Below are 16,815 nucleotides of genomic sequence, written 5' to 3'. Positions count from 1 at the left end.
AGCACCTGAGGGAGATCTCTCAGGCCATCGGAGGCCCCCGGGTGGTCAGGCTCTGGGCAAGGTGGTACCCTGGCACTCCTGCTGCCACCCGGATAACTTGGCACTGCCAACCTGGCACTGCCACCTGGGGCACTGCCAGTGTGCCAGGCTGCCAGTGCCAAGGTGCCCAGGTGCCAGGTTGGCACTTCCAGGAATCGGGCCAGAGGGTTCCCTTATGGAGTGGGGTGAGGGGAAGCTTGAGGACTCCCCAACAGGTAAGTGGAGGTGTCCGGAGGCGGCTGAGCTCATCAGTGCAGGTATTGAAAGTGAGTACGGCCTTGTCAAGGTGTTCCTCGCCAAGGCCAAAAGAAACAGAGTCCGTTTGATAGCGGGGTCGTTGTTGGCACTGGAGGTACTGAGAAACACTTCGCTAAACCTACCCAAAACAGGACTCTGTTTTCTTTGGTATTAAGTCACGCCTGAAATCTTTCACCTTGTTTGGCACAAAATATTTCTGCCATGCACTGTCATAAACAAACTGATAATGTACAGAAGGGGCTGTTCCAGGTATTTTCTCCATTTCTGTTTTGTAGATCTGGAACAGGTAGGTGTTTGAAATTTAAATTAATCTCAGTTGAAGAAATCCAAGTGGGTGTGACCCAGCCTGAATTGAATCAAATTTGAGGCTCGTCTGCTGCCCCCGACTTAAAATATCTTCATCTGCTGCAGCTTTGTTTCCTGGTGACTGACCTCTGAGCCAAAGCAGTGAGATGGATATTTTGTATTTGTCTCTTCATCTGAAACAAATTTCCTACCTTACAATTCTATAAAATAAAAAAGCTCCAGTTCCAAAAATGAAAGGCATCCACAAATCTGATCAGCAGTCCAATGGAAATGTGACAGTGCAATCATCACTGGTAAAAACTGAAAGGGACAACTGTGCTTTCAATTAGGTTAGTTTGTTCTTCCTCATTTTTTAAAGGGATCTCATCAGAGGTCTTTCCACACTATATAATTAAAAATCTTTGCCCAGAAGGCAGCCCCAGCCTTTGATAATGCCATTCAAAAACTGTGACAAGTAGAAATAGTGTCTGAGCCAACATTGGTATCTCTTCTTACACTCTGGCTGAGATGGGAGCTGACAGTATTCAGCATTGTGGGTGTAGACCGATATTTTACCAGTTAGGGATATGTCCAACCTACCCCATACATCTACCAGTATCTTCACTTCCAAATTGTGCAATCCCATGATAGCCTGCGTTCTTTCTCTACTTACAAGTTGCAAGAAGGTGAACAAAAGTGTTTTTTACGGCCACTTGAAGCCTGCACCAGAATGCAGATTCTCCTACTCCATGACAATGGTAAGATTCACTATCCAGGTTAGTAAATATGTGGGGAAAGTCCTCGAGTAGCCACGATATGGAGGGTTCCCTGTCCTTATGAGGTGGGTGAGGTGAAGCTCAAGGACCCCCCAACAGGTAAGTGGAGGTGTCCGGAGGCCGCTGAGCTAATCTGTGCAGGAATTGAAAGTGAGCGCGGCCTTGGCAAGGCGTTCCTCGTCAAGGCCAAAAAGGTCAAATGTCTCAGGGGCCAAACTCCCCTCTGGGGAAAATGACCATCATCTATGTGACTTCCTGGAGTCCCACTACTTGGATGAACAAGCGTAGATGCCAGCATGCTTTGCTACATCATGAAGTTCTTGCCATCATGGTGTTATTCTTCAGTCTACTTGCACTCCATGTTCCTTATAATAATCTTTTAGATTTGGAGTCAGGCTTGTATGTTTCAGCTTAATGCTTTAACATGTGGAAATCCAGGCTGAACTGAGGCATCCAGCAGTGTGGACACAAAGACATTGGTGGGATTTAATCAGTTCTTTCTTCTCAAAGGGTTTTTTGCCTTTACAATCAGGAGGCACATGGAGAAACTTCAAAATGGTGATGCTATGTTGTTTTTTGGAGATTGGGAAAAGTTGAGAAATGGATTGCAAAATCAGCTTTATGTGGTATTGGTGTAAAACAGGCAGTACAAATGAATTGGCAGTGTAAAATATTTCCCAATTCTACTAACAACCCGAGTTGCTATGCTGTTTTTTTTAGTAACAAGCTAACTTTCATGATCGGCTTGCAGCCTGGGGCTTAGTTACTGAATGACTTGGCACAGTCCAGATGGGAGGTATTAGTTGTCTTCCTTCTTACCCAATGGGTTGGAAGGTATTTAAAGCTGTACTTCTTCAGTTTTGCCCAATGGGGATCCCACTGAGAATATGTATATGCTCCCAAAGACTTTGTGTCCCACTACCCAGAATGCAGTGGTAAATATCCAAGGGAATGCTGCATGTCTAAATGGATAGCAACATAAGTGACCTGCTACTAACTCCTGAAATAGAGAGAAATCTGACATCTTTGCAGACCATTTGTGAATCCCAGATAGGCCAAGGGACCCCAGTTTGAAAAACCCTTGACTTAAAAGAAGGAAGACTGAAAATGGTTATGAAATGGGTAATGAAATCAAATTAAAAATACATTTAATGTGTATTTTGAGAAATTTCTCAAAATTCTCTTTAATTTATCTTAATAGCAAGAATGGCCATTTCACTGCTTGCTTACAGACAGACTGAGCTTAACAATTTGTCCTTCGCTACTGGTCTTTGCATTCATGAGGTCGCAACTTCAGTGAACAATCTGACTACTGTATATATTTATTAACTGTTCCAACTCTTAGTCTGAGATGAGGTAGACGTGAATAAATCAATCCATCTTTCCACTTCCCACTCCCCTGCATGAAATTTCTGCTATCTTATCCCTGATTCAGATATCAGTGTGATTATTCTGTACTGATACCTAATGTTGACATATGTATGAGGGCAAAGCCATTAATCTAGTATGTTTGTGTATGCAGCAGTGTAGGATGAGGCTCAAAGAGAGTCTACTTCTGGTCGATATTAATTCCACATTACAATGTCACAGCTGCTATTAACAAGCTCCTTAAACACAATTTGATGCTTATTCCAGTGTTGGAACAATGTTTGATGTCCATTGATGCTTGAGGCTACAGAAACTAAACTGAACATGAGCAGCATCAAAGGCTTCTATGTATCGAACTCCATTTCAGAAACACTGAATTGAAGGGGAACATAGATTTATACAGCCAATCGAAATAACAGCTTGCATTTATGTTTTGCCTTTCATTTAGAAAATATTTCAATGTGTTTCATGGAAGAGGAACAGATTTTAAGCTTAGTGGAAAGGCTAGGCGAAATGACTGGCAGCATAGTTGTGAAGATTTGTTTTAAGAAGGGTTTTAAAATGGGGGGTCAAGTGACAAGACAGAGGAGGCTAGGGAGAAATTTTCAAAGAGTAAAGCTGAAGCACATTAAGGTTCTGACACTAACCATGGAGCGAGAGAATGGTGAAAGGTAACAAGGCAAGGTGTAGTGGTGTCATTGAGGGCAGTATCAGCAGTGTTGGAGACTGATGATGGTTTTAGTTAGCCAGCAGAGGAGGATTGCTGGTTCAGGGCAGGTACCTTACAGTCAAGGTCCAAGATGTTTACTCAGCACTCATACTAAGATCCAGGATACTGGAGTCAAGGATCTGGAACTGATCTGTATCAGAGGAGAGTGAGAGGAAGGAGTCAGGTTAAAAAGCAACGCAATAGTGGTCCTTTAATGCTGACTTGGAAGATAGACGAATTGCAGAGGTGAGTAAATAGCCAAACTCAACATAGGACTAATGGCGGATTAAGAATCTACTGTTGAACCCACAAAGACAGAGTTTTATCTCAGCATAATCTTGAAAACCAATTCTATGAGGGAGTTCAAGTAACTTTTTAAACCACAAAAAAAGGTTTATGCAGTATTTCATTCTTTTGCAAATACTTAAATGGGATTTATGCCGTTTGAGTCGAGATTATGAGTGATGGTTGTGCCATTGTCGGATAAACTCAATGGATTGTACTTTCTCTGCCCTTAACGGGGATGTTTTGGGCTGAGGGGCACTGAAAATAGGGCCGGTGTCCAGCCCACCATCTTCTCCGCCACCTCTAAGTTCACCCCAGTAATCTGCATGTAGAGAGTGGGGAGCTTGATATTTAAATAAAGTTCTTTAAAAGGCAGGAAGAGAAGGGGTTGGGAGTTCAATCTTCAGGGGCTTCCCTTTGCCAATTGGGGAAAGTTGTTCGAGATCGATCCCCGCCTCCCTTCCTTTCTACCTGCCCTCTGCCTTAACCCCGCCCCATCCCTTCCCCGACCAGCCCAAACCATCCCTGCCCAAGAATTGCCTGCTCCAGAGATGGGTTTGCTTCACCTTGCTCATTGCAGTCCAAGCAGCTACGGCCAATGTGGTCTTGCTGCTGCTGGCACTAATGGGGTTGCTGGGCCACTGGATTGGTTGGCAGTTCCAGAGGGCGGGATTTCCTCACTTGGCCCTCGTTTAGCCCTCCCACCATGTTTTATGACTGTGGGGTGGAGCAGAGTGGAGCATTTTGGCTCCACCCCGACTTTGCTCCACCCCCCCCCCCCCCCCCCCCCACTACCCCCCACCCCCCACTACCACCACCACCAATATTATTCAGCCTGATGATTCAAACACCACAGTATTTTTTGTTTCTGCATTCCTGCTGTTTCATTCGTTTGATTGCACATTGAAATGCTATCTGAGAGTGGGCATTATGCCTTGGATCAAAGTTTTCCTGGTTTCCCACCCGTCATGAATTCCATCCATTTCAAATGAACATGAAAGGCCAGCAAGCCTGTTGATTATTTTGGGATCCCTTCATGTTTCTCGTCAACGTTTTCCATAGAACAATAGAACAGTAGACAACAGAACATTACAGCACAGTACAGGCCCTTCGGCCCTCGATGTTGCGCCAACCTGTGAAACCAATCCAAAGCCCATCTACACTATTCCATTATAATCCATATGTCTATCCAATGACCATTTAAATGCCCTTAATGTTGGCGAGTCCACGACTGTTGCAGGTAGGGCATTCCATGCCCTTCCTACTCTCTGAGTAAAGAACCTACCTCTGAGATCTGTCCTATATATATATATATATATATATATCTCCCTTCAATTTAAAGCTATGTCCCCTCGTGCTAGCCATCACCATCCGAGGAAAAAGGCTTTCACTGTCCGCCCTATCAAATCCTCTGATCATCTTGTATGCCTCTATTAAGTCACCTCTTAACCTCCTTCTCTCTAACGAAAACAGCCTCAAGTCCCTCGGCCTTTCCTCATAAGATCTTCCCTCCATACCAGGCAACATCCTGGTAAATCTCCTCTGCACCCTTTCCAATGCTTCCACATCCTTCCTGAGGTGACCAGAACTACACGTAATACTCCAAATGTGGTTGCATCAGAGTTTTGTACAGCTGCAACATGACATCATGGCTCCAAAACTCAATCCCTGTACCAATAAAAGCCAACCCACCATACGCCTTCTTAACAACCCAATAAGCCTGGGTGGCAACTTTCAGGGATCTATATATATGGACACCAAGATCTCTGCTCATCCACACTACCAAGAATCTTGCCATTAGCCCAGTACTCTGTATTCCTGTTACTCCTTCCAAAATGAATCACCTCACACTTTTCTGCATTAAACTCCATTTGCCAACTCTCAGCCCAGCTCTGCAGCTTATCTATGTCCCTCTATAACCTGCAACATCCTTCCGCACTGTCCACAACTCCACTGACTTTAGTGTCATCTGCAAATTTACTCACCCATCCTCCAGGTCATTTATAAAAATAACAAACAGCAGTGGTCCCAAAACAGATCCTTGTGGTACACCACTAGTAACTGAACTTGAGGCTGAACATTTCCCATCAACCACCACTTTCTGTCTACTTACAGCTAGCAAATTTCTGATCCAAACCTCTAAATCACCCTCAATTCCATGCCTCCATATTTTATGCAATAGCCGACCGTGGGGAACCTTATCAAACGCTTTACTGAAATCCAGGTACACCACATCAACTGCTTTACCCTCGTCCACCTGTTTGGTCACCTTCTCAAAGAACTCAATAAGGTTTGTGAGGCACGACCTACCCGTCACAAAACCGTGTTGACTATCCCTAATCAAATTATTCCTTTCTAGATGATTATAAATCCTATCTCTTAGAATCCTTTCCAAGACTTTTCCCACAACAGAAGTAAGGCTCACTCATCTATAGTTACTGAGGTTGTCTCTACGCCCCTTCTTGAACAAGGGGATAACATTTGCTATCCTCCAGTCTTCTGGCACTATTCCTGTAGACAATGATGACATAAAGATCAAAGTCAAAGGCTCTGCAATCTCCTCTCTAGCTTCCCAGAGAATCCTAGGATAAATCCCATCCAGCCCAGGGGACGTATCTATTTTCACACTTTCCAGAATTGATAACACCTCCTTCTTATCAACCTCAATCCCGTCTAGTCTATTAGCCTGTATCTCCGTATTCTCCTCAACAACATTGTCTTTTTCCTATGTGAATACTGATAAAAAAATATTCATTTAGCACCTCTCCTATCTCCTCGGGCTCGACGCACAACTTCCCACTACTGTCCTTGACTGGCCCTACTCTTACCCTAGTCATTCTTTTGTTCCTGACATACCTATATAAAGCTTTAGGGTTTTCCTTGACCCTACCTGCCAAGGACTTCTCATGTCCCCTCCTGGCTCTTCTTAGCTCTCTCTTAGGTCCTTCCTGGCTAACTTGTAACTCTCAAGCACACTAACTGAACCTTCACCCCACATCTTTACATAAGCCTTCTTCTTCCTTTTGACAAGTGATTCAACTACTTTAGTAAACACAGGTTCCCTCGCTCGACCACTTCCTCTCTGCCTGACAGGTAGATACTTATCAAGGACACGCAGCAGCTGTTCCTTGAACAAGCTCTACATTTCAATTGTGCCCATCCCCTGCAGTTTCCTTCCCCATCCAAAGCATCTTAAATCTTGCCTAATCGCATCATAATTGCCTTTCTCCAGCTATAACTCTTGCCCTGCGGTATATACCTAGCCCTTTCCATTGCTAAAGTAAACGTAACCGAATTGTGGTCACTGTCACCAAAGTGCTCACCTACCTCCAAATCTAACACCTGTCCTGGTTCATTATCCAGTACCAAATCCAATATGGCCTCACCTCTCATTGACCTATCTACATACTGTGTCAGGAAACCCTCCGGCACACATTGGACAAAAACGGACCCATCTAAAGTACTCGAACTATCGCATTTCCAGTCAATATTTGGAAAGTTAAAGTCCCCCATAACAATTACCCTGTTACTTTCGCTCCTATCAATAATCAGCTTTGCGATCCTTTCCTCTACAACTCTGGAAGTTTTCAGAGGCCTATAGAAAACCCCTAACAGGGTGACCTCTCCTTTCCTGTTTCTAACCTCAGCCCATGCTACCTCAGTAGACGAGTCCTCATCAAACGTCCTTTCTGCCACCGTAATACTGTCCTTGACTAACAATGCCACACCTCCCCCTCTTTTACCACCTTCCCTGAGCTTACTGAAATATCTAAACCCCGGAACCTGCAACAACCATTCCTGTCCCTGCTCTATCCATGTCTCTGAAATGGCCACAACATCGAAGTCCCAGGTACCAACCCATGCTGCAAGTTCACCCACCTGGGGCGGGATTCTCCCTTACACGGCGGGGCGGGGGGTCCCGTCGCTGAGGAGTAGCGTGAACCACTCCGGTATGAACCACTCTAGAACCTTCAGGGGCTAGGCCGGCGCCGGAGTGGTTTGCGCTGTGCCGGCCCGGCGGGGAAGGGGCTTGGCTTCACGCCAACCGGCACCGAAGGGCCTCTGCCAGCCAGCGCAAGTTGGCGCATGCGCTGGAGCGCCAAAGTGTGCTTGCATCATCCCATTGCATGCTCTGGGGGGGATCTTCTCCATGTCGGCCATGGCGGAGGACCACATCAGCCGACGCGGAGGAATAGAGTCCCCCTACGGCACAGGCCCGCCCGCGGATTGGTGGGCCCCAATCGCGGGCCAGGCCACCGTGGGGCACCTCCCGAGGCCAGATCCCCCCGTGCCCCCCCGAGGACCCCAGAGGCCACCCGCGCCACCAGGTCCCGCCGGTAAGGACCTACTCTTACTTACGCCGGCAGGACCGGCAAAACGGGCGGCCACTTGGCCCATCACAGGCCGGAGAATCACCGGCAACTGGAGTGGCGCAATTCCCGCCCCGTCAAATCCCCAGCGTCGGAGAATTCAGCAGCCGGCGGGGGAGGGATTCACACCGCCCCCCCGGCGATTCTCCGCCCCTTATTCCGGATGTTCCTGGCGATGAAGTAGACACACTTCAAACCACCTTCCTGCCTGCCGGTACACTCCTGTGACCATGAAACCTTGCTCATGACCTCACTACTCTCAACCTCCTGTACACTGGAGCTACTATTCCGGTTTCCATCACCCTGCTGAATTAGTTTAAACCCTCCCGAAGAGCATTAGCAAATGTCCCCCCCAGGATTTGGTTCAGGTGTAGACCATCCCGTTTGAAGAGGTTCCACCTACCCCAGAATGAGCCCCAATTATCCAGGTATCTGAATCCCTCCCTCCTGCACCATCCCTGTAGCCACGTGTTCAACTGTTCTCTCTCCCTATTCCTCATCTCGCGAGCACGTGGCATGGGTAACAACCCAGAGATAATAACTTTGTTCTAGCTCTAAGATTCTATTTTCTTTCCATTATTACGTTGCAGAATATGGAAGAAGTTGTTTTCCAAGCGCATGTATCACAGGATTTCATGCCAGAGAGACAAGATGCCACTGGAAGTAAACTGTATTTGCCAAGCACTGAAGTGTCTGTAAGCAGACTACATGACGGTAGTACCTGAGGGGAATTGCCTCCACAGACTGTTTCCCACAGAAACAGTGAGAAATTGTGCCAACTGTTGCAAGATGGCCAAAGCTGCCAACTTCCACCAGAGTGATATCACTAGCTTCATTTTGTCTTACTCCACCACCTCCCAGGTCACCATGTGGGCCATTGGAAAAAGCAGCTCAGAGTGCCGCCCTCAGATGTGTTAGACAAGTGACGGATCCATTGTTTAGCATGTCCGGCTCTCTTCCTCACCCCATTAAATACCACAGGAATGGATGAGCTACCATTTTCTCTGGGTCCCTGGGGCGGGACTCTCTCAGCCCGGGGCCGGGCCGGAGAATCCCCGTAACCGGGTCACGCTGCCCCGACGCGGACACTCGAGAATCGGCGCCATTGGCGTCAGCGTGTTCGGCAGTGCGCCGTTCATGGGCCGCACTATGCGGCCGGCCCGCCGATTCTCGGGCCGGGATGGACCGAGCGGCCGTTGTGGAAATGCTGAAGCACGCTGGCGTCGTTCTAACCTGCTCTCAGCCGGCGGGAACTCGACGTGAAAGGGTTGGGTGGCGGCCTGAGGTGGGGGAGGGGTGCGCCGCCGATGCAGCCTGTCCCGCGATCGGGACCTACCAATCGGCGGGCCGGCCTCTCTGGCTGGGGGCCTCCTTTCCTATGCACCGGCCCCTATAGTCCAGCGCCATGTTGCGTCGGGGCCGCGTGTTGAAGGAGACACTGCACATGCGCGCATTGGCGCCGGCGCCACTGTGCATGCGCAGATCCCACGGCGTACAGTCCGGGCCGGGATCAGAAGCTGGAGTGGCGTGAACCGCTCCAGCACCGTGCTGGTCCCCTGTAGGGACCAGAATTAGTCCTGGCAGCAACCCGTTCATGCCGTCGTAAAACGCAACGGCGTTTACGACGGCGTGGACACTGCCGCGCGATGAGAAAATTATTTGAATGGGGGAAAATTTGCTGGGAAAAATATTTTGGAACCCGGCCTTAAATGTGATTGGCCGCAAGTCAGAAAGTGACTTAAAGGGTGCCTGACTTCCCTTAAAAGGAGTTGGCTGTATTTCTTCTGTTACAAGGGAGTGATTAAAATGCGTTGAGTGTGGGGCTAAGGATCAAACTTTTGACAATAGCTATTTGGTGGTGTTGATGCCAGAACTGCGGCAAATATAGCCTTGTTGCATGTTGGAGCTGCAAGGTTGGAGGTCCCAGGTGAATTCCTTCATCTGGGTTCGCCATATCTAAGAACTTTAAATAGTGCAGTAAAATCTGTAAATGTAAGTGTTTGGGGTAAGCAACTTCCTGAGTTGAAGGTGCATTTGAAAATTAAACTCTGTCAAGAATTGATCTACCTTGTATAACATTCTTGGAGTAGCCAAAGGCTTCACAGCACAGAATGAGGCCATTCAGTCTCTTGAGTCATGCTGACTCTCTGTAAGACCAATTTAGCTTAGCCCTTACCCCATTCTTTTCCAGAGCCCTGCATTGGTTTTTTTTTCATTTTGGGTGCTTATCTAGTTTCCTTCTGAAAGCCACAATTGAACCTTCCTTCTCCTTATCAGTCGGTGCATTACAGATCCTAACCACTCCTGCATACTTTTCCTCCTGTTGTCTTTGGGTCTTTTTTGCCAATCACCTTAAATCTGGTTCTTGACGCTTCTACCTATGGAATTACTCATCCTCTTCAGTTTATCATGCAGCAATAATTGCCACAAGGCAAGGAACATTCATTAGAAAGAGTTAAAAGCTTGAGCAATAAAGAAGCCATCTAGAGGGCCAAAAAATCAATACAAGATTTTTGATTCAAAGTAGGAAAAACACTCACTGCAAACATATTACTCTAAAATATTTAACAGCAGCAAACTTCTTTTCAGAAATACTTAAAAATTGACTTCCTGTCATGTACCCATGAGTGTGCAACATCATGGGATTGGAGCCTTACGCCTAAACTCACAGAATTCAGTGTGGGACCTAATTTGCATAATTTCAATGCTGACATTGGTTTCCTTGCTAGTAACAAGTAATCTTTCTTGATATCAAGATCACTTGCCAGACGATCAATTGTCCTTCAAATCTGGCAAAAGATTGGCAGAAGGTCATCACACATCCTCTGCCAGCGATGGGCAGTGAAACTGATGGGTGTTTGAAAAAAATCATTCCTCACGTGTTTCAAGGAAATATCTCAGATCGACACTTCATCTAAGGATTTAAGAACCAACTTAACATTTTTGCCACCCACTTAAAGTGCTTAAATTTGGGGGATATCCTCAGAATTTGAAAATGCACAGATCAGAGCAGCTTCAATAACGTGTGTGGGTGTTCATTCGATGTTCATTTGATGTCCTTGGTCCACCTGGATTATAAACTTGTCCAGAAATCTCACCTTCACCTAACTCCATTAAAAAAAGTCACACATCACACCACTGTTTGTGGGATCTTGGTTATGTGCAAAATGGCCACCACTTTTGTTTGAATAACAACAGCTACCCTATTTAAAGTGATTAATTGTAATTGGACTGCTATTTAGACATTTAAGAAGTGATAAGGTGCTGCATAAATGCTGGGCTGAACAAAAATCAACAGCTAGCAGAGAAAAAAAAGGATCCATTCAATAGTTTTAAAATGAATAGTGATGGTGATCTTCATTTTTAAACAAGCCATGGTAAATTGTATTGTAAATGTATATACTGCCGCCATAGTAATTCAATTTTTAATTGGATAAGAATATATTTCCATTTAAACTTGATTCCTTTTTCTGGGACAGAAAAAGCTTCTGCCTGATTTACCTTTTAGACTGTGCTGATTGAATGTAATTATCTCAGAATTCTCAGTTTGATTTAATTGCATTATTATAGTTCAGTGAGGCTGATTATTGCCGGAAAAAAGGCACTCAGATGCAAAAACGGCAACTGGTTTATTGATTTCTGAAATGTGGTTGAAAATTGATGAGCAAGTTGTCAGATATTGCAACTTCATCTGAAAAGGGGCAGTGTTACCATGGTGAGTAATATGGCATGATGTTGCCATGGTGAAGTATTTGGTGCAATAACATAATCATTTTGCTGATGGTATCTGGGTTCTCGAGGCTATTTTTGAATCCTTGTTTAGTGAAAAAAAAATATGATTCATATGTGTGGTATTTGATTAATTATATAATTTCTCTCCCCGGTTGTTGCAAGAGGAGAATCGATCTGCAAAAATGCACACAAGAAGTGCCATCACGCCCTGTTTCAGGGTTCATGTTCTGAGTCATTCAGTAGGTTTGTAAAATATGTCCCTTCTTTGTTATCAGCTCCTTACTGTAGTCCACCAAGCCCTCCCAGGCATGGCACGGTCCGCACTCAAACTGGAGGGTTACCCGGCAGCACAGTGAGATTCAGCTGTGATCCAGGCTATCGGCTAATTGGACAGGGTTTCGCAACATGTTCTCGGTCTCCCCAAGGCTGGTACGACTGGAATACCATTCCTCCTCTTTGTCAAGGTAAGAAAATAATGCCCCGCAAGAGCCCTACATCTGTCATATACAAGTATCTCAATCTTCACTTATGGAAATCGATAGGGAAAAGGAAATTGAAAAAAAAAACAGGAAAATCTATCTTGATCTGATCCGAGTTCTCAAGGGGATTTCAATCCACAGCCAGAGAAGAATACATTAGAGAGTCCTTCAAATGACTTTTGACAGTTTGTTGTCTATTCAATGAAAAATCATATGCCACAATACAGAGTGGCCTTGAGTTTCTGTTCTGAAACCAATCAGCAAATTAGTCCAAAATTCATTAAATAGTGCATTTGCTGAGGTGAAGTCACATTCAGGTTTCCAGGCAAACTCATTAAGATAAATCCAAATGTAAAATCTCCCATTAATCTACACAATTAAGCAGCATGCTCGAATATAATTGTCACAGGAATAATACCGCGGGACCTCAGACAAAAGCTTTAGAACAGTAACTGTTACAAATGTTGGAGGCTTTCTCAAAAGCCCAAAACAAGGCTTCAAATCCCCGGCACCCTTTGAAATGCAAAACTTCCATTCAATTTCACAAGGAAGTGATTGACTGATTAATGGTTCAGACACAGCTGCTTGATGGACTGTTCATTTATCTCTCCCTTCACCCTTGAATTCATCTTAAGTACCCTGCTTTGATGCTAACAACAATATTTTTTGCTGTGACCAAAGAGGAAGTGAAATTACATTGCTCCTTCGATGCAGTGAGGAATTGTCAATCATAGAAAGAATGTTTATGAGAATTGTGGTTAGCCCCTCACCGACAGCGCTCACTGACTCAACCCCCAGGACCCTTGGGGGACTCTCCCTTTCTCCCACAGCCTGGCAGTAGCAGGGAGGGGCACATTATCAGTGCCCTGACCCCCTTGATTCCCCTCCGGCTCCACCACACCGGGGCTGCATTTGGCCAACCTTGCACCAAAACCTGCTTGGTGGATTTCTCATTGCGGGGGTTGGAGTGTCACGGTGGTGGCTGGAGGGGGTTAATTGCATTGCATTACATGTTGATCCTGAATTTGCATTGTCCTGTTGGCATGGGGTGGGTACCGCGCTACAGCCAGCGGCAGGGGTGCAGAGGATGGCAATGAGTCTGATGCCCGGTACCAAACCCGTTTTTCAGGGGACACTCCATTCCCTGCCTGATTGAGATTCCCGACAATGATGGGGAATGGAGAATCCCAGCCTTTGTGTGAACGTCCCCGCTTGCCTTCCCACCTATTTTTGTGTTTTCTGCAAACTTGGCAACAGGCTCCTCATCCTCATCCAAGCCATTAATATATATTGTCAATAATTTTGGCCCCGCACTGATCCCTATTGCACTCCACGAGTTACAGGTTGCCATCCTGAAGATGCCCCTCTTATCCCAACTCTCTGTCTTCTATAAGTTAGTCAATTCTCTATAAATTCCAGTGTACTCTGGGCTCTTATCTTATTAAGCAGCTTTTTGTGCTATACCTTATTGAATGTTTTTTTTTTGGAAATCCAAGTATATTACATCTACTGGTTCTTCTTTATCTATCCTGCTTATTACCCCCTCAATGAATTCTAAAAAAATTGTCAGGCATAATGTCCCCTTCATGAAGCCATGCTGACTCTGCTTGATATATTATATATTTCCACATGCTCTGGTTTTATGTCCTTTATCATTTTCCCAACGACAGATGTTAAGCTAACTGACCGATAGTTACCTTTGTTTTGTCTCCCTCTCTTTTTGAATAATTGAACATTGGCAGTTTTCCAATCCTTTGGGACATTTCCAGAATTTATATATTCTGGGGAGATTACTATAGTGCACCCACTATCTCCGTGATTACTTCCTTTAATTTACTGGGATGTGACCCATCTGGCCTAGGAGTCTTATCAGCCTTTAGCCCCATTAGCTTTCCTGGTACTTTTTCTCCAGTGACTGCATTGTAATTATTTCCCCACCCCCTTTTCCCCTTGCTTATTTAATATTCTTGGAATGTTATTAGTGTCTTGCACTGCAAAGGTTAATGCAAAGTATTTGTTTACCTCCCCTGCCACTGCCCTGCAAACATTTCAAAACTTTACACAAGGCTGATTTATATTACTCTGAGCAGTTGATTTAATGAACATGGGGTTGTTTCTGCTGCAAACAGTTTCAAAGAAATAATACAAAAGTTGGTCCGTGATTACGATTGACTGCTGGTTAGGTGATTAACACTGGAATCATATGACCATGGGTGTTTGATATCCTGGGCAAATTCTGATGAACTCCTCTGAATAAATGGAAACAGTGGAAATTTGCCTTGTGACCTGGGGGTGTGACCAGTTTTCTGGGCATTGAATGCTTCAGGCAAATTAACATAAATACAATAGATTACTCGGGCAGGTTTACAGACATACGCTTAAAATTTTGCTTTATTTGATTTGATTTGATTTCACGCAAATTAAACTGTTACTTGTGTGGAAATGATGTAGAAACGCAAGGCCAATAGTTTATAAATATCTGCATGGTGTTAAAAGTAACGTCACAGCATCGTTTTAATAGCCAGCTTCTCAATCTTGAGAATATTTTTGTTTCTTTTTATTTGTTTGTTATCCTTATGATTGTATTTTCGCCCTTAATGCTATCCATGCTGCTATCTTTTTAGTCCCCGACATGGAAATGTACTTGACAACCACATTTCCAAGTGCCATGTTTTGGTTGATGGCTGTTTTTCTTTCTCAGCTTACCTTGCCTTAATCCTGTATCTCCTTCTGTTAATATAAATGAAATTGAAACCTTAACTTGTAGAAAATGGTAAATGGACGACTTGTATTTTCCCACTGGATGTGACAATGCATAGCAAATTGCTGAGTCGCACAATGCTCTAACCTTTGGTATCTCCTTCTGTGTTAAATCAACAGTGTTTATATTGATGGAACTATTAATATTGATGCACATTAAATCTCAAACTAAGCTGATCATTGTTCCTTTTCAGCCATTTCCTGTGGCGTTCCAACAGCACCAGTGAATGGGACAGTCTTTGGGAGGGAGTACACCCTCGGCACAAGGGCCATCTATCAGTGTAATGAAGGATATAGATTACAATCGGGTGAACTATCAACAGCTGCCTGTCAGGAAAATGGAAAATGGAGCAACAATGATAACCCCCCACAGTGTGTTGGTGAGTGTGCCATTGGGAGCTCTATTTCACAATCTCTGTCAAGAAATCACTACATGAGTGAAGGAGGAATGCAGATTGACCAACATTCTAGGGGTCCAGTCAGCCAACTGGTTAGGATTTCAACATGTTGTGCCGTGAGTGTTATCTGCCTGTCTTTCAGTCTCTCTCGCTCTCTCTGATCACACCTTCCATATCATGGTCACTCAGCTATTGGTCCTGTGAATGTCTCCACATGACCCACTATCAGGAAGATAGCTGACTATTTCCTAAATGGTGTGAAATTAGGAACTGTGAAGATGCAAAGATTCAGGGGGCCCAAATACAGAATCGCTAAAAGCTAATGTTAAAGCACAGATGAATAATTAAATGGCTAATATCACCTTGACCTTTATTTCAAGAGCTGGAATACAGAGGAGTGGATGCTATTTTTACAGTCACGTACACTTCTGATTAGACTACATTTAGTGTAAAGTATTCAGCTCTGGACATTGTGGGGGCGTTTCTCCGAGCCCCGCGCTCGGCCGGAGAATCGCTGCAACTGTGCCACGCTGCCCCGATGCCAGCGCGCAATTCTCCGAGGTGTGGAGAATCGGCGCCATTTGTGCCAGCGCGTTTGGCACTGAGCTGGCCATGGGCCACTGGAATCGGCGGGGCCACCGATTCTCCGGCCTGGATGGGCCGAGCGGCCGCGCCGATACACAGACTCCCGCCGGCGCCGTTCACCCCTGGTCGCTGCCGGTGGGAACTCTGCGCGAACAGACAGGGGAGGCCTGTGGGGTGGGGGTGGGGGCTCCTTCACTGGGGGTGGGACTCCTTCACCGGGGGGGGGGGGCCTCTGATGGGGTCTGGCCCACCGATCGGCGCCCACCAATCGGTGGGGGACTTCTTTAGCCCGCTGGCCCCGACTCAACATGGCGCTGGTGTTCAAGGGCCGGCCTCTCCCCCCCCGGCATATTTTATGGTGCGGCCGGCCCCTGAACACCGGCGCCATGTTGAGTCGGGGCCAGCGGGCTAAAGAAGTCCCCCGCGCATGCGCAGGTTGGCGCGGCGCCCATTTGGCGCAGCAAAAGGAGGCTGGAGTGGCGTGAACCGGTCCAGCGTTGTGCTGGCCCCCTGTGGGGGCCAGAATCGGTTGTACCCGGGCCCGGTTCGCGCCGTCGTGAAATGTGGCGGCGTTCACGACGGCGCGAACACTTGGACTCCATATTGGAGAATTGCCCCCTGTATCTCAGAAAGGAGACACTGGCCTTGCAAATTCATCCAAAATGATATCGGGGCTGAAAGGGTTAAATTATGAGGACAGGGTCCAAAGTCTGTGCATATATTCCCTTGAGTATCAAAGATGAATGGGGTGATTTAATTGACAAATTTAAG

The 16,815-nt window shown here is 45.8% G+C and overlaps 1 protein-coding gene across 1 annotated transcript in view; it reads left to right on the top strand.

The window, feature by feature from the left end:
• Window positions 1-16,815, top strand: part of csmd2 (CUB and Sushi multiple domains 2) — a 2,254,685-nt gene that overhangs the window by 2,100,129 nt on the left and 137,741 nt on the right. Inside the window, exons 49-50 of the mRNA XM_038801178.1 lie at window positions 12,098-12,286; window positions 15,256-15,441. Of these exons, the coding sequence (XP_038657106.1) occupies window positions 12,098-12,286; window positions 15,256-15,441 (375 nt within the window). The remainder of the gene's footprint in view (window positions 1-12,097; window positions 12,287-15,255; window positions 15,442-16,815) is intronic.

This window comes from Scyliorhinus canicula, chromosome 1, assembly GCF_902713615.1.
Source record: "Scyliorhinus canicula chromosome 1, sScyCan1.1, whole genome shotgun sequence".
Classification (NCBI taxonomy): Eukaryota; Metazoa; Chordata; class Chondrichthyes; order Carcharhiniformes; family Scyliorhinidae; genus Scyliorhinus; species Scyliorhinus canicula.
Note: the sequence above shows the minus strand (reverse complement) of the source record. Positions and strands in the feature narration are given on the sequence as shown.